Source organism: Chlorocebus sabaeus, chromosome 9, assembly GCF_047675955.1.
Source record: "Chlorocebus sabaeus isolate Y175 chromosome 9, mChlSab1.0.hap1, whole genome shotgun sequence".
Lineage (NCBI taxonomy): Eukaryota > Metazoa > Chordata > Mammalia > Primates > Cercopithecidae > Chlorocebus > Chlorocebus sabaeus.
The window spans coordinates 6101194-6118664 of NC_132912.1; the positions used below are offsets into that span (position 1 = coordinate 6101194).

Sequence of the window (17471 nt, forward strand, 5' to 3'; positions counted from 1 at the left end):
TACAGCAGGCATGACATCCCAGGCTCCTCCTGGCGAACTAATTACCAAACTTCCTGGGCTGCTCTGTCCCTGTCTCTGCATATCATCAGAACATTTGCTCTTTTCTCTCCTCTCTAAGGCAGATAACCAACCGCAGACATTCCTTATCTCCCCTCTTCTCCATAATTTGCAATACCCACTCCTGGTACCGAATTTCATATCAGCTAGGAACTTTTCAGTGACAAGTAATAAAAACCGAATCTGTTATAAAGAAAAAAAAAATGTATTGGAAAGATTTGAGGGGCTCATAGAGTCCTGGGAAATGGGAGGCTTAGGTTTGGAAAATGGTTAGGACCCAAAGTCGCCTGGAGAGCCCAGGAACAGGAGGCCCAGCAGCCGGTCAGTGCTTCTGAGACCACTGCTGGGCACTGCCCTGTGAGCTCTGTGCTTTTCATTCTCTGTATTCAACAGCTTTGTAGTCTAGCTGAGAGGCCCTGGAGGCCACGCCCAGGCCAGGTGCCCACGCGCGGCGGGAGCAGGGAGAGGGGAGGTCAGCCCCTCTGTGTCAGTGGGTGATGAGGCACCCCAACAGGATAGAGGAGCCCCAGTGGAATTTTGCATTCCCATTCTTTCTCCTCCTTTGTGTGGAACATTTCTCCTTGGTGTTTTGTTGTTGTTGTTGAATTGGAGTCTCTGTTGCCCAGACTGGAGTGCAGGGGTGTGATCTCGGCTCACTGCAACCTCCACCTCCTGGGTTCAAGTGATTCTCCTGCCTCAGCCTCCCAAGTAGCTGGGATTACACGTGCCCACCACCATGCCTGGCTAATTTTTGTATTTTTAGTAGAGACAGGGTTTCACCATGTTGGCCAGACTGGTCTCAAACTCCTGACCTCAGGTGATCCACCCACCTTGGCGTCCCAAAGTGCTGGGATTACAGGCATGAGCCACCGTGCCCTGCCATCCTTGGTGATTCTTTTAGTGCATTTTACTCTTGTAATTGACAGAGAGCCGCGGGTATGGCACTTTCCTCTGTGAACTGCAAGTCAGGATGAGGGACAGAAGGTTTCAGGAGAGGAGCGGGTGTTTCATCCTCAATAGCTAAGAATAGCGCCACGAGAATGGATGGATTTACAGTCACTGAGGGGAGTAAAGTGTCAACTAAACCCCCTGGTAATATAGTGCCTAATATTCCCTAAAATATGCACACATTGAATTTAGATTAGTGCCCGGGCAGAGTGAGGTGTGGGGGAGGCTGTGATTTGTGTCGGGCTGGTCCTGCCTCAAAGGAGCACAGCCCTGTGGTGAGGCAAACCCGCAGTACCCAGGGACTCCGCTCTGCGCTGTGCAATTCCGAGCCAGCAGGTGGCAGCCTCAGCCAAGAGGAAGAGGTCCTTGTGGCCCACAGGGGTGGAAAGTCAGAAACGGGGGTCTTTCCCTGTGTCTTTTGGTCCCTGCTCTCCCACTTCCTAATGTCTAGAGAAGGGTTTAAACAGGGAAAGTCACACCACAAGATATATGTTAAAAAGTTAGACAGGCAGGAAGAAAATGGAAATCTGCATCTATACAAGGGGATAAAGAACATTGTCCATGGTTAAAATAAATAAAAATGGAAAGGGGAAAGTTAAGAGTCTTATTTCTTGGCCAGGTGCGGTGGCTCAAGCCAGTAATCCCAGCACTTTGGGAGTCCAAGGCGGGTGGATCACCTGAGTTCGAGACCAGCCTGGTCAACATGGTGAAATGCTGTCTCTGCCAAAAATACAAAAATTAGCCAGGTGTGGTGGTGCACGCTTGTAATCGCACTTACTTGGGAGGCTGAGGCAGGAGGATCACTTGAACCCAGGAGGTGGAGGTTGCAGTAAGCTGAGATTGGATCGCACCATTGCACTCCAGCCTGGACAGCAGAGCAAGACTCTGTCTCAAAAAAAAAAAGTCTTATTTCTTGATCAAGGAAAATCAAGGCAAAATATAAAAGGCAAAGAGCAATCCATTTTCTTCAAGGTAAACGTGTAGGGCAGGGAATGAGGGAAGAGTGGGAGATGTGAATCATTTAGATTTGTGGCAGCTGAAGACATGGGGACTGAAGGTCAGGTGTGGTGGCTCACGCCTGTAATCCCAGCACTTTGGGAGGCCGAGGCAGGCAGACTGCTTGGACTCACAAGTTTGAGACCAGCCTGGCCATCATGGTGAAACCCCGGCTCTACTAAAAATACAAAAACTAGCCAGGCATGGTAGTGTGCACCTGTAGTCCCAGCTACTCCAGAGGCTGAGGCATGAGAATTGCTTGCAGTGGAGATTGCAGTGAGCCAAGATTGCACTGCTGCACTCCAGCCTGGGCGACACAGTGAGATTCTGTCCCCTCCCCCACAAAAAAGAAGTCAGTGAAAAATGGCACTTTGAGAATATCTGATTGGGCACTATGCCCATGCCCCATCCCCCAAATGCCCACAGTGGCTCCCTCCTCCCCCTGGCTGTGCAAGGGATAGTTGGTGGCTGGTTTTCAGCCAGGACTGCTCTCCTCCTGCCCCACCTACGCTCCCTATTACTTTTGCCTGGGCGCCAAGGCTCACGCCTGTAATCCCAGTACTTTGGGAAGCTGAGGTGAGTGAATCGCTTGAGATCAGGAGTTTGAGACCAGTCTGGCTAACACAGCAAAACGCTGTCTCTACTAAAAAAATATAAATATTAGCAGGGTGTGGTGGCGCATGCCTGTCGTTCCAGCTACTTGGGAGGCTGAGGTAGGAGAATTGCTTGAACCTGGGAGGTGGAGGCAGCAGTGAGCTGAGATCTCGCCATTGCACTCCAGCCTGGGTGACAGAGCAAGACTGTTTCAAGAAAAAAAAATTTTTGTAGAGATGGGGTCTCACTATGTTGCCCAGGCTGTTCTTGAACTCCTGGGCTCAGTCAATCCTCCTGCCTCGGCCTCCCAGAGTGCTGGGATCACAGGTGTGAGTCACTGGGCCCAGTGTCCCAGCTCCTGCTCTGATCCAGCTCTAGCATTAACCGAGCTTCGTGGCTGTGGGCAGAACAACTTCCCCAGTCCTCAATTTTCTCATCTATAAAATGAGGCGGTGGGATTAGGCCCATGATTTTAGAAATAAACATCAAAAACAGCAAAGAAAGAGAAGAAGAAGGGAAGAGACGATGTGTAAACCATTGCTGAGCTGAGCCCGGACTTGCCACCGTGTGGATTAGATAATGCTGCTTCTCCTCACATGGAATTGTGGGAAATTCCCCAAAACTGTGACCGGAGCCAGCTTTAGGCAAGGTTTTTTCTCCTTCTGGAAAGAACATCTGAACTCAGTCACCTCGGACTCTGCCTTCCTCCTCTTTCTCCTTCTTTGTGTGGAACATTTCTCCTTGGTGATTCTTTTAGTGCATTTTTAAAATATTGAAAATAGACGTTTTATTTTGTTTACACAAGGTACAATGTCAAAATACAAATCATATATAATGTGTAGCTATAATAGACAAGGAAGTATAAATATAAACACATATATATGTAAAATGGCACTGAGTTGAGGTTTCTTCTTTGCGGATCCTTTGATGGAGAGGATTCGCTTGGCTCAGCATCTCTCCCACCTTTCCCGGGTCCCTGTCTGTGTGTGCAGAGCAGCTGGAGACAGGGTGGTTAGAAGCCCCAACGCTGGTGTCTTCCCTGGAGACACCTCCCACGCCAGGAGGAGCCTTGTAGTTGACAGAGAGCTTCAGGTTTGTCACTTTTCTCTGTGAACTGCAAGTCAGGATGAGGGACGGAAGGTTCGGGGCAGGGGTTTTATTTCATTACCACAAGTATTCCAGGCAGCTCACACTGTAATCAAATAAAACCCTTGCCCAGTAGCCTTTGGTCTCTCCTGGGAAGCTGGGTCCTGGATCCGAGGCAGGCAGGTGGTGCCCATGGGAATGCGGAGAACCTGCTTCCCTGCGCAGGAAGCGCCGACCCGCAGTCCGTGAGATCCTGCTGGGACGTCTGAGAGGCCCGGCCCCGGAGCCCACCTCCTTGCACCTCTTCTCAGTCGTCTTTAGCTAAAGCAGATAGGCTCCTTCACTCCGGACATAGCTGGGCTGGTTTCCCCGAGTCTCAGAGGTCGTGAGAGCAGTTTTCCAAGTCTTCATCTCTGCTGCTGGTCTCCCCAGTCACCGGCAGAGCCTCAATGGCTTCCATTTCAATGCTGGCCGGCGGGGGAGTTTGCCTGCAAAGCAGGTGGTTCATAGGTTTTGAAAAGAGGAGGGGTTTGGCCTCAAATCAACAGATGCTTCCCATTGAGCATGTCCAGCACTGTGGGGATGGCAGGAGCAGACAGAGGCCCTGCCGCAGGAGTCAGACAGAGAGCACTTAGTCCTCAGAGATGGAGAGAACCTAGAATGCCTACCTCTACAGAGAGTATTAAATCCTATCTAGCGGCCAGTTGTGGTGGCGCATGCCTGTAATCCCAGCACTTTAGGAGGTTGAGGTGGGAGGATCACTTGAGCCCAGGAGTTCAAGACCAACCAGGGCAATATGATGAGAATAATAAATCCTCTCTAGGTATTTCCAACCTCCCCATCCACCAAAGCTCCACCAAATGTTGTTGGAGCAACTCACGCCACCCCACGCTCACCCCACGCTTTGCCAGTCCTCTGCCAAAAAGCCGTTCAAATGGCAGGAATAAGAAAAGGAGAGAGGGACTGGGAGCCTGGCCAAACCAGACTTGATCATCTTGAAAAAAGTGATTTAATATTCATGAAGCTTTTAAAAACAGTTCTTAGCATTTAGTATGTGTGAAATAAATAAAGAAATACACAAGTCAATCAGCTCCTGAATGATAAGCACAGGGGAGGCAGGACATCGGGTGCTGACGTCCTGGGCATCTGGCCGGCACCTTCTCCCCGGGCAGGTGAAACGTCCCTCCGGAGGAGCAGCAGCTCTTTTGGCCATTTTAAGGTAAGCGGTGTGAGCTGCCTGGAGTGAGAGCTAAAATAAGGCAGGATGCAGGTCCATTCACTGAAAATAATTTGCTAACAGCCAATTTGTCAAATGGCAAATCTAATAACCCATTTGCAAAAAACAAGTTTATGGTAAGCATCAGTTCACCAAATGACCAAGTAATTTATCAAATTTATCAATTCTTCTTTTCCTTCTTCTTCTTTTTTTTTTTTTTTTTTCTGAGACAGGGTCTCGCTCTGTCTCCCAGGCTGGAGTGCAGTGGTGTGATGCCGACTTGCTGCAACCTCTGCAGACAACCACGCCCAGCTAACTTTTTGTATTTTTTGTCAAGATCAGGTTTCACCATGTTGGCCAGGCTGGTCGCAAAAAAAAGCGATCCATCCACTTCAGCCTCCCAAAGTGCTAGGATTACAGGTGGGAGCCACTATGCCCGACCATGCCAATTCTTCCTAAAGATATATTTATTTCACTTTTTGAGCTTTTTAAAAATGAAAAAAATTTTTTATGTGTGGGGATCGGGTCTCACTATGTTGTCCAGGCTGGTCTCAAACCGCTGGGCTCAAGTAATCCTTCCACCTCAGCCTCCCAAAGTGCTGGGATTACAGGCGTAAGCCACCATGCCCAACTGAAATATCTTTCATATAGCCAGTAAATATTGCTGTTTTCCTCTTATGAACATATTTATTGGCCGTATATACCAAATTTACAAATCCTTTTTAAGAATATATTTTAATGTAATTTTCATAAAAAGGTGGTATATACATTTAAACATATATTCAGTGAATATATGTATTCATTATAACCTGTTAAAAATATAACTCCAAATTCAGCATTTTATATGGAAATTCTGTAGTTATTAATAATGATATTTTGAAAATTATTTTAAAAGTCATTTTCTGTTTTGTCAACATTTTTCATTTTTTGAATTCTTTGGACAAATTTTTGAGTAACATCAATGTTTGTTAATTTCTCAACTGTCTATGAGGTTTATGGCATTTTTTATTGTTTGGGATGGTATTCACAGCTTTTGAAGATTTATGTGAAGTTTTAGATACTGGTTTTCATTTTGACTTTATGGTAGCATTTCATAGAATGTTCATTTTGTCAAAATTAGGCTCAAAGGGTCACATAATTTTTATATTGATATCACATTTAGAAAAGAACGTTTTATAACTGTTAATAGTAACTAAAAGTTTAGTTTGGACAAATCTGAAATCTATATCAGTATGGAATGCTGGAATACTGGTTACTAATAGATAGAAGCACAAAATTAAGGCCAGAATGCCATTTGAGGCTTTAATCAAAGAATAATAACACTGCCTAAAGATTAGAAAAATGAGAAAAATTTAAAAAGTCAGCAAGTGGCAGAAACATTTTTGCCAGAAATGCTAAGATGCAGAATTTCAATGATCAGGAATACAAAATTAAGGCTAACATGAATGAGTATATTTGTAAGAAGGCATACCCCTATTCAATGAGGACCTTCAAGAATATATTTACGGGGATATCACAAGAAGAACGGACAGAACTGCATGCGTTGGCCACCCGGTGCACTTTCTCTGGCCGCCCCATTTCTACCGTGGGCAGGGGTAGGGGGCACTTGGGCTTGGGGCTGGCTCACTGATCCTCGGCTGTGGCGCTCGTTGGCCCCTACAGAAGGGGTGTGTGATAGCCAATGGCCAGGAAAGGGGTCCTTCTTGGGATGGGGCATTCTGGAATCACTATGGTGCGGCTCTTTTCTTTTTCTTTTTTTTGAAACAAAATCTTGCTCTGTTGTCCAGGCTGGAGTGCAGTGGCGCGATCTTGGCTCACTGCAACCTCTGCCTCCCAGGTTCAAGCAATTCTCCTGCTTCAGCCTCCCAAGTAGCTGGGATTACAGGTGTGCACCACCACGCTTAGCTAATTTTTGTATTTTTAGTAGAGACAAGGTTTCACCATATTAGAAAGGCTGGTCTCAAACTCCTGACCTCAAGTGATCCACCCGCCTCAGCCTCCCAAAGTGCTGGGATTCCAGGTGTGAGCCACCGCGCCCCGCCAGGTGCAGCTCTTTTCTCGTGGGGGAATACTTCCTCTTGCAGAGGGAGTATCCACTGTAACTCACCTTGACTTGATGTAGCATGCCAGGAGAGACACAGCGCTCAGTCCACACAGCAGGACGGTGGATGTGGAGATAGCCACTGAAAGAGAGGAGACCACGCTGAGACACCCAGGAGCACATTCATTGCTATGAATTGCAAATTCTTTACCATGGACGTTCTTACAGAGGGATCCAAGTGCCTCCCAACAAGCCTGCTGCTATGGACATTTCTTAAGGTCCATGCAATTCCCTCTATTCTATGTCTAGGCAAAAACACATTCTCTTTCCTGCTGAGGGTGCCAGCTCCCTGTCGTCCCACACCTCTGCTCCTCATCTTTGTCCTTCTCGGGCAGAGTGCCTGGGCTGACGGGGCAGGGACGGGGCAAGTCAGGAGGCAGCAGTAAGAGCCTCAAGGGCAAAGCCAGGAGTGGGACGAGGAGAGAGCGCTCTTGCTGCTAAAGCCAGGGTTGAGAAAGCAGACAGGGACACCCCTCCTCTGCAGTACCCAGTACAACGCCCCCTTTTCTTCAACTCAGAGGTTTAGAAACAATAGCACCCAGTGCCATTTTCCTTCCAATTTCATTTTTTTCTCACTTGCCATTTTTTTTCTTTTCTTTTTTTTGAGACAGGGTTTCCCTCTGTCACCCAGGCTGGAGTGCAGAGGCACTATCTCGGCTCATTGCAACCTCTGCCTCCTGGACTCAAGTGATTCTCCTGCCTCAGCCTTCTGAGTAGCTGGGATTCCAGGCACACACCGCTATGCCTGGCTAATTTTTTGTATTTTCAGTAGAGATGGGGTTTCACCACGTTGGCCAGGCTGGTCTCAAATGCCTGACCTCAATTGAACCACCTGCCTCAGCCTCCCAAAGTGCTAGGATTATGCAGGTGAGCCACTGCATCCAGTCTACCTACAACTTTGTTTTATTTTTTTATTTTTTATTTTTTGAGACGAAGTGTCACTCTGTTGCCCAAGCTGGAGTGCAGTGGTGTGATCTCGGCTCACTGCAACCTCCAGCTCCAGGTTCAAGCGATTCTCCTGCCTCAGCTTCCCAAGTAGCTGGGACTACAGGCACGTGCCACTACGCCTGGTTAATTTTTGTATTTTTAGTAGAGACAGGGTTTCACTATGTTGGGCAGGCTGGTCTTGAACTCCTGACCTTGTGATCTGCCTGCCTCAGCCTCCCAAAGTGTTGGGATTACAGGCGTGAACCACTGTGCCCAGCCAACTTTTTCTTTTCTTTCTTTTTTTCTTTTTCTTTTTCTTTTTCTTTCTTTCTTTTTTTTTTTTTTTTTTGAGACGGAGCCTCGCTGTGTTGCCCAGACTGGAGTGCAGTGGCTCGATGTTTGCTCACTGCAACCTCTCCCTCCCAGGTTTAAATGACTCTCCTGCCTCAGCCTCCCAAGTAGCTGGGATTTCAGGCACCTGCCACCACACCTGGCTAATTTTTGTATTTTTGGTAGAGACGGGGTTTTGCTATGTTGGCCAGGCTGGTCTCGAACTCCTGATCTCAGGCCCGCCTTGGCCTCCCAAAGTGCTGGGATTACAGGCGTGAGCCATGGATCCTGGCCACCTGCAGCTTTTGATGGCAGAGAAAGAGCAGTAAGGAGAAAGAAGAGGTCTTTTGAGAGATGTTATATATAAGAGGAGGTTAGGATTTGGGACCATTTTGAATGAGTTGAAACGAACAGCTTGGGACACTGACAGGTGTCACCTGAAGTTTATCAGATAGCATAGGAAGAAGGGGGTCTTTCTGTGTGAGCTAGGGGGCTTAGTCGGAGGGCAGGGGAACAGAACTATTGTTAAAAACACTTGCAGGCCTGGTGCAGTGGCTCATTCCTGTAACCCCAGTGCTTTGGGAGGCTTAGTGGAGAGGAACACTTGAGGCCAGGAGTTCAAGACCAGCCTAGGCAACATATCAAGACCCCCATCTCTACAAAAAATTAGCTGGGCGTGATGGCACACACCTGTAGTCCAAGCTGTCTGGGAGACTAAGGTGGGAGAATTGTTTGAGCCCAGGGGTCTGGCACTGCGGTAAGCTGTGATCACGCCACTGCACTCCAGCCTGGGCGACAGCAAGACCCTGTCTCTAAAGACAAAAACAAAAACAAACAAAATGCACTTGCAGGTTTGACCAATGAGCCTGACTATTGTGAATTTCCCTGAAAAAACATCACCCAGTGCTCTGCATGCAAGACGACGGCGCTGAGATCTGCAGCAGTGGCTGCCGCTCACTGAAGACCGTGGGCCGCACGTCTCATGGACCCTGGGGGCTTTGAGGGCCTTTGCTGCATGACCTCCAGGCCCTGCCCATATATCAAAATAAACCTCCCAGGGCTTGGCCTTCCAATACAACTCTACTGCAAAACATCTGAGTATAAGGGTGTAGGGACACTCAGAGCCTTGTGGCTGGGAGTGTAAACTCGTGCCACCTTTCCCAAAGGCAGTTGAGTAGCGCACACTCTTTGACTCTCTAGTGCAAGTAGAATTTACTCTTAGAGAATAGACAAATACAAGGGTATTTGTCACTCAAGTATTGTTTAAACTAATTTCCTTTTTTTTTTTTTTTTTTTTTTTTTGAGATGGAGTCTTGCTCTGTCACCCAGGCTAGAGTGCAACGGCATGATCTTGGTTCACTTCAACCTCCGCCTTCCAGGTTCAAGTGATTTTCCTGCCTCAGCCTCCCGAGTAGCTGGGATTACAGGCACTCACCACCAAGCCCAGCTAATTTTTGTATTTTTAGTAGAGAAGAGGTTTCACCACGTCGGCCAGGCTGGTCTCAAACTGCTGACTTCAAGTGATCCGCCCCCCTCGGCCTCCCAAAGTGCTGGGATTACAGGTATGAGCCACCATGCCCGGCCTAAAATAATTTTCAAGACGTTAATCTGAATCTCTTATCAACAGACAATTAGTTAAATAAAATGTGGTATGCCCATATGATGGAATACTATTCAACTATTAAAAATTATAAAATAGATCTGCATTTATTAACATGGAAAGATGTCTGCAACATCTTAAGTGAAAAAGATATTGAGATGAAAATGAACCCGCAGGCTGGGCTCAGTGGCTCATGCCTATAATCCCAGCACTTTGGAAGGCTGAGGCAGGTGAATCACCTGAGGTCAGGAGTTCCAGACCAGCCTGACCAATATGGTGAAACCCCGTCTCTGCTAAAAATACAAAAATTAGCAGGGCATGGTGGCGTGTGCCTGTAGTCCCAGCTACTTGGGAGGCTGAGACAAGTGAATTCCTTGGACCCGGGTGGTGGAGGTTGCAGGGAGCCGAGATCACACACTGCACTCCAGCCTGGGTGACAGAGCAACAGTCCGTCTCAAAAAACAAACAAACAAAACAAACAAACACAAAATACAACCCACAACAGGCTGAGTGCAGTGGTTCACACTTGTAATCCTAGCACTTTGGGAGGCTGAGGTGGGCAGATCACCTGAGGTCAGGAGTTTGAGACTAGCCTGGCCAACATGATGAAACCCTGTCTCTTCTAAAAATACTAAAATTAGCCGGGCGTGGTGGTGGGCGCCTGTAATTCCAGTTAGTTGAGGGACTGAGGCAGGAGAATCGCTTGAACCCGGGAAGCGGAGGTTGCAGTGAGAGTCATTGCACTCCAACCTGGGTAACAGAGAGAGACTCTGTCTCAAAAAAAAAAACCAACCAACCAACCAAACAAACAAACAAAAAACACCTACAATAATCTCCAACCAGCCATGTGCATGTCCATATGCACAGAAAAGTCTTGAGGAATATATACAATGGTGGGATTCGAGATGATCTTTATTTCTTTTTTTTAAAAAAGTCTGGTTTTTTTTCATATATTTGCAATGACACTGTAATCAGAATAAATAGTAAAATTATAGAAACAAAATAAAACAACTTGTAGGTAAATAAAAAAGCATAGAAAAATTGTTACAAAAGAAGTAACAGAAAACACGAGAAATTAATGAAAAATGTTTTGAGTTTTTGGCCTTAACATGAATCATTATTATGACTAAAAAAAGAAATCTGTCGTAGTGGAGATGCTGCACCTGACAGTAAGCTCTGTCTTCACGTTGGCTAGTGAGTTGACACACATTGACGGTGTAGGGGGTGTTTTATTGCAAAAGGCAACATGACATAAACTGTGCTTCTCCCTTCAGAAGATCCCTCCCCGTTTCTATTTAAGTGACAAGAAAATCTGCAGAATGAAACTCAAGAGAGAAGAGGGCTCCTGAACCAAGGATAAAACAAAGCAACTTGAACTCAGCGCCAGACCCTTGGCCTCTCCCTCAGTGACATCCGGGCAACTCCAGTGAAGACGCGGAAACCAGAATCACCAAGGCAGTGAATTAACAGCTTACCTGCCAAGCCCTCCACCTTTTATTGTTTCCTGGGGGGTGTGTGGATTGGAGGAAAAGGAAGAGAAAGAGATCTGGTGAGACAGAGGAGGAGCGAGGAGGAAGGAGAGAGGGGAAAGGTGATTACTGCAGAGGAGGCCATGAAAACCACATCTCCCCACCAGCCCCCACCTTCAGCCTGTGCGCAGATTGGGTCCAGGACAGAGAAGGTAGCTGAGACAGCCGGGGGCCAGTGTTTGGCATGGATGATGAAAATGTCCTCTGGGCATATGCAGGGAATAGCCGTTCCTCAGCAACACCCTGACCAATTAGGCCAATCACTGGGTGTTAATACCCGTGTGTCACTGTGGCCAGAGCTCCTGAGTGCCTGCATCGGGTGAAGGCGATTTTGAGGGAAGAGCGTCAACTCAAGTACTCTGAGCAGCCATCTGGTCCTATCCTCCCTCTTTTCTTTCCTTCCTTCCCTCCTTCCTTCCTTCCTTCCTTCCTTCCTTCCTTCCTTCCTTCCTTCCTTCCTTCCTTTCTTCCTTCCCTCCTTCCTTCCTTCCTTCCTTCTTTCCTTCCTTCCTTCCTTCCTTCCCTCCTTCCTTCCTTCCTTCCTTCCTTCCTTCCTTCCTTCCTTCCTTCCTTCCTTTCTTCCTTCCCTCCTTCCTTCCTTCCTTCCTTCTTTCCTTCCTTCCTCTTTCTCTTTTTCTTTTTCTGTCTCTCTTTTTCTTTCTCTTTCTTTCTCCTCCCTCCCTCCCTCCTTCCTTTCCTCCTCCTCCTTCTCTTCTTTTTCTTCTTCTTTCTTCCTTTCTTTCTCCTGCCTCCCTCCCTTCTTCCTTCCTTTCTTCCTCTTCTTCTTTCTTTCTTTCACTTTCTCTCTTTCTCTCTCTCTCTCTCTTTCTTTCTTTCTTTCTTTCTTTCCTTGTTTTCTTTTCTTTTCTTTCCTTTTTTTTTTTTTTTTTTTTTTTTGGAGACAGGATCTCACTCTGTAGCCCAGACTGGAGTGCAGTGGCACCATCATAGCTCACTATATCCTCAAACTCCTGGGCTCAAGTGAGCCTCTTACCTCAGCCTCCCAAGTAGCTTGGACCACAAGTATACACCACTACACTTGGATAATTTTTTAAATTTTCATTTTTTGTAGAGACAGGGTCTCACTATGTTGACCAAGCTGGTCTCTCAAATTCCTAGGCTTATGCAAGCCTCCCGCCTTGGCCTCCCAAAGTGTTAGGATTACAGGTGTGAGCCGCCGTGCTTGGCCTAGTGGTTTCTTTTCTATCTCTATTGCACTAAGCATGTAGTAGGTGTTGGGTTCACAGTAGATACTCAATAAATACTTGATTGATCAAGTTAAGCTTTTAAAGTTCTATAAATTGAAGTAAATTTAAAGTGACATTTGCTTTTTAATGAGGGATCTGTATTTCATAATAGCTTAGGACCATTCCTGGCACAGAACAGAAACTCAGTTTATATTGAATGGATGAATGATAAAACATAGAGGCAGCTCCTGTCAAAGGCTGAGCACATCAACTGCGGCAAATTCATTTCAGCCATGAAAGCCCAGAGGCATATTGCCATCCTGAGAAGTAAGTCCTCACACCTGGCATACTAAATCACACTAAACCATACTAAACCTGGCATGCTAAGTGCTGGCATCGTGGCATGCTGGCCTTTTAGTTTACAATCAAGAGTCCTCAAGAACAGCTTCATCAGGGACGGGAGACCAGATATTGGAATAATTGTAGAAAGTTATTGATAAAAAGGGCTGCCAACATGGAATCAATGTAAATGCCCATCAGTGATAGACTGGATAAAGAAAATGTGGTACGTATACACCACGGAACACTATGCAGCCATAAAAAGGAGTGAGATCATGTCCTTTTCAGGGACATGGATGGAGCTGGAAGCCATCATCCTTGCAAACTAACACAGGAACAGAAAACTAAACACCACATGTTTTCACTCATAAGTGGGAGCTGAACAATGAGAACACATGGACACAGGGAGGGGAACATCACACACTGGGGCCTGTGGGGAGGGGAAGATGGAGGGAGAGCATCAGGAAGATGCTAATACATGTGGGGTTTAATACCAAGGTGGTGGGTTGATGGGTGCAGCAAACCACCATGGCACACATTTACCTATGTAACAAGCCTGCATGTCCTGCACATGTATCCCGGAACTTAAGGTAAAATTAAATTAAATAATAAAAAAAGGGCTGCCAAGTAAGCCAGTAGATATTTAAGACAATGAAACTATGAACTGTATTTCTTAAATATTTATTAAAATGTTAAAGCCCTCAAATTCACTCATTCATTTGCTTACTCATTTGATATTTATTGAGCATCTACTATGTAGCATTTACTGTTGAATTAAAAAGAGCAAAAGCGTAGAGCTAATCATTTATATAACTTATTTTAAAAAGCAAATTATGATATTGGTAGTATCAATGGGTTGATTGAAACGTCAGTTAATTTACTGAGCAACCACTGTGGTAAAGCGTTGTTAATACTTTCTTATGAAGATGAGCTCAACTGATTGCTTATTCATGCAGAAGTAGCAACATCCACTGATGTTCAAGGAGCCAGTGAGTAGCTCTCCCACACATAACTTGTGCTCCTGGATCTCAGGGTGGCTGATCCAACATAAAACACCTGAAGTTTTTTGTGTGTGTGGCATCTCTGTATTTCCACAGTTCCTTGCACAGAATTATCTTTGTCCATTGTAGGCATTTGGTTAATGTTTATTATATTACATTTCAGAATTTGGGAGACAGTTTGTGTGTGTGTGTGTGTGTGTGTGTGTGTGTGTGTGTGGGTGTGTGTGAGTCTCGCTCTGTCTCTCAGGCTGGAGTGCAGTGGCGTGATCTTGGCTCACTGAAACCTCTGCCTCTTGGGTTCAAACAATCTCTTGCCTCAGACTCCTGAGAAGCTGGGATTACAGGCACACGCCACCATGCTCAGCTAATTTTTGTATTGTTAGTAGAGACAGGGTTTCACCATGTTGGCCAGGCTGGTCTCGAACTCCTGGCCTCAAGTGATCTGCCCACCTCGGCCTCCCAAAGTGTTGGGATTACAGGCGTGAGCCTCAGCGCCCGGCTGCTTTTTTTTTTTGAGACAGAGTCTCGCTCTGTCGCCCAGGCTAGAGTGCTGTGACCGGATCTCGGCTCACTGCAAGCTCAAGCTCTGCCTCCCGGGTTCACACCATTCTCCTGCCTCAGCCTCCTGAGTAGCTGGGACTACAGACGCCCGTCACCTCGCGGGGCTAGTTTTTTTGTATTTTTTAATAGAGACGGGGTTTCACCGTGTTAGCCAGGATGGTCTCGATCTCCTGACCTCGTGATCTGCCCGTCTCGGCCTCCCAAAGTGCTGGGATTACAGGCTTGAGCCACCGTGCCCGGCCCCGGCTGCTTTTTTAATGTAATAAAAGTCATGAACTGGAAAAGGCAGATTATAGATTATAGCCCATCATCAAATAGTTGTTGGCAAATCTATGTAGAAAAAATGACCCCTGAACTTTACACGTAGGATTTTATCCTACAGATATTCTTGCACCTACAGATTTTCAATTAATGGCTGTTTGTAAGATAACCACAGAATGTAGCAATCACATGTCCAGATAGGGGGTTGGCTAAATTAATGGTGGGAATTCCATACAATGGAATATTCTGTAACTGTTAAAAACGATGAGATGGTTTTTGTGTCCTGATATGGGGGGATCTACGAGGTATGCCAGCAAGTGGAAACAAACACGGTACCGAACAGAAGAAATGAAGCAACCGTCCAGCATTCCTTATCCTCTATGTGTTTATTTGTACAGTCTCTCTGGAAGGATGCCTGGAAATCTGGCAGCAAGTGTTGCTTCCTTCCTGCAAGGGGTTTTTTGAGTTAGAAATGGGATTTACTTTTCGTCTTTTTTCTGAGACAGGGTCTTATTCTGTTGCCCAGGCCAGAGTGCAGAGGCCGACTACAGCTCACTGCAACCTCCGCCTCCTGGGTTCCAGCAATTCTCCCACCTCAGCCTCCCAAGTAGCTGGGACTACAAGCATGTGCCACCATGCCCGGCTAATTTTTTTGTGTTTTTAGTAAGGATGGGGTTTCGCCATGTTAGCCAGGCTGGTCTTGGACTCCTGGCCTCCAGTGATCAGCCCGCCTCGGCCTCCCAAAGTGCTGGGGTTATAGGTGTGAGCGACCTCGCCCAGCCTGATTGTTTTTTAAACTATTCTAATCAATTAACTGCTAAAATGTCCAAAGTCACTTGATGTTTTCCCAGATGACGTTTGATGCAGGTAAAAATGAGACCACAAAAATATGAGTCATTCTCTAGCAGGAAAATTTATGAACAGAAGATTAAAATAATTTTTGCCCGTATCAAATTACAGTTGGGTTTTTTTGTTACTTTGGAAGCTTGTCAGCCTGGAGCATGACTTGCTTTCTTCTCATTACTTGCGTTCTTCCTCCCTGCCTGCTTCCCTTCTTCCTCCTGTTCTCCCCTCCTCTCTCAGCTCTCCTCCCCTCCCTTCAGCTTTTTCTTTTAGTCTTGCAAATGCTTTCCCCTTTTCCTCCTTATCGTCACTTGCACATTCTCTTTTCTATTCTCCTAGCCTTAGCATTGCATGTGTCTTCTGTAAGGAGGAACAGTTTTTGGTTTTATTTTGTGTTGTTAACTTTTTTTCTTTTTCTTTTTTTTGTTTTTTAAATAGAGATGGGGTCTTGTTATGTTGACCAGGCTGGCCTCAAATTCTGGCCTGAAGTGATCCTCCCACTTCGGCCTCTCAAAGTGCTGGGATTACAGATGTGAGCCACCATGCCTGGCCAAGAGGAGTGTTTTACACTGAAAATGTGGACAGCTTCTCTGTTAAGTGCACGGCGAGGGACCGGCAGCTTCTGGCAGAGATGCTGTAATGTCAGTGCTGGCATTGGCACCTGTGGCTTTGGATGCTCTGTGCGAGGGAGGTGGACCCTGCTGGGTAGAGCTGTGAAGAGCTGACCTTGAGCCCTTTTGTGGGGTGCCAACACTCTGGGTTCAACGCCAGTAGCCTGACCGCTAGAAGCTACCAATATTTAGAAAAACAGGCACATCAAACAGAGAATTCCATAAAGCAGCTATTGTTTAACTTATTATGTGATGGAGGCCTTCTGAGTGTGGAAGGGACCGCTGCCAGGATTGTGCTGGGCGGCAGGCCTGGGCCAGGACCACTCAGCACCTGGGACTGCGGTCACCCTGATCATAAACATACTGCATGCACAAAGGGACACACTTACCAGTGGTGTCGCTGTGGCCCTGTGGATACACACCTGTGGAAAAGAGAGGACAGCATCACGGCTCGAGTCCTAGAGGTCCTAGATCCTCATGAAGCAGGAGAAACTCGGCACAGCTCGGCTCCCATCTTAGCACCCTCGGAGACTCATGGCTGGCGTAACCAGACTTGTTTTAGCAAAGAACAAGCAGAGTAGCTCACTGAGGTGCTGGCCACACTTAAGAATCAGATGAGCTTTAGAGAAGGTCCACATTACCCACAGCTCCTCCATTCCACAGATCCTGGCCCCGGAGTGCAGGCAGCTTCCACCACCTCCTACTGCGAGAGGGCACAGATGCCACTCAGAGTCTCAGCATGAGCTCTGCTGTGCGGGGGATAAGGCTGGCCCTGTCACATCTTGGCGGGTGGGCTTGTTTTTCTAGTTGCCCCAGCCACAGAGAAAGCCACGGAGAAAGAGGCCAGGCCAGAAGGCTGTGGCTGGTGGCCGGGGGCAGCAGTCTACCCAGTGAATCCCGACTTTGGGTTGACGGTCTAAAGCCGCCTTGTGCTGGATCTCAGCCCTGATCTCAGAAGCAATAGTGAGAAATGGACCTCTCCTGGGGCAAAGCGAGTGCTAACCTGGCGGCTGGTGGGAGGCGGACGCCGTGAGTTCCCAGGTCTTGGCTGTTGTCTGAGAGGGGCCATGGGAGGACTCATGACTGCCTATCTCTGTGGTTCCTGTGGAAGGTGATGTGGAAGGCGTCAGCCGGGAGCTCGGGACAATAGCTGCTGTTGTGGCCGCTGTGGTGTTTGAGCTGGGAGATGAAGCTGCGGGCTCTGTAGGAGAGGCCAAGGCAGGGAGAGCATCAGTGTGCAGACTCCCCTCCTCTCAGCTGCAGCACGGGGTGATGTGGGCGCTG

General features: G+C 47.1%; 1 protein-coding gene across 7 annotated transcripts in view; it reads right to left on the reverse strand.

The window, feature by feature from the left end:
• Window positions 1–274: 274 nt before the first annotated feature.
• Window positions 275–17471, reverse strand: part of IL15RA (interleukin 15 receptor subunit alpha) — a 37754-nt gene continuing 20557 nt past the window's right edge. For 3 of the 7 annotated variants that reach the window (XM_008002185.3, XM_008002187.3, XM_073018699.1), the window contains 4 exons: window positions 17191–17388; window positions 16577–16609; window positions 7005–7080; window positions 3353–4169 (listed from right to left, as the gene is read on the reverse strand). In XM_008002185.3, coding sequence (XP_008000376.1) covers window positions 4058–4169; window positions 7005–7080; window positions 16577–16609; window positions 17191–17388 — 419 coding nt within the window. In that variant the 3' untranslated portion in view covers window positions 3353–4057. Of the gene's footprint in view, window positions 1891–3352; window positions 4286–7004; window positions 7081–13503; window positions 15181–16576; window positions 16610–17190; window positions 17389–17471 lie in introns of those variants that run through there. The other 4 variants (XM_073018701.1, XM_073018700.1, XM_073018703.1 and 1 more) reach the window with 4 other exon arrangements.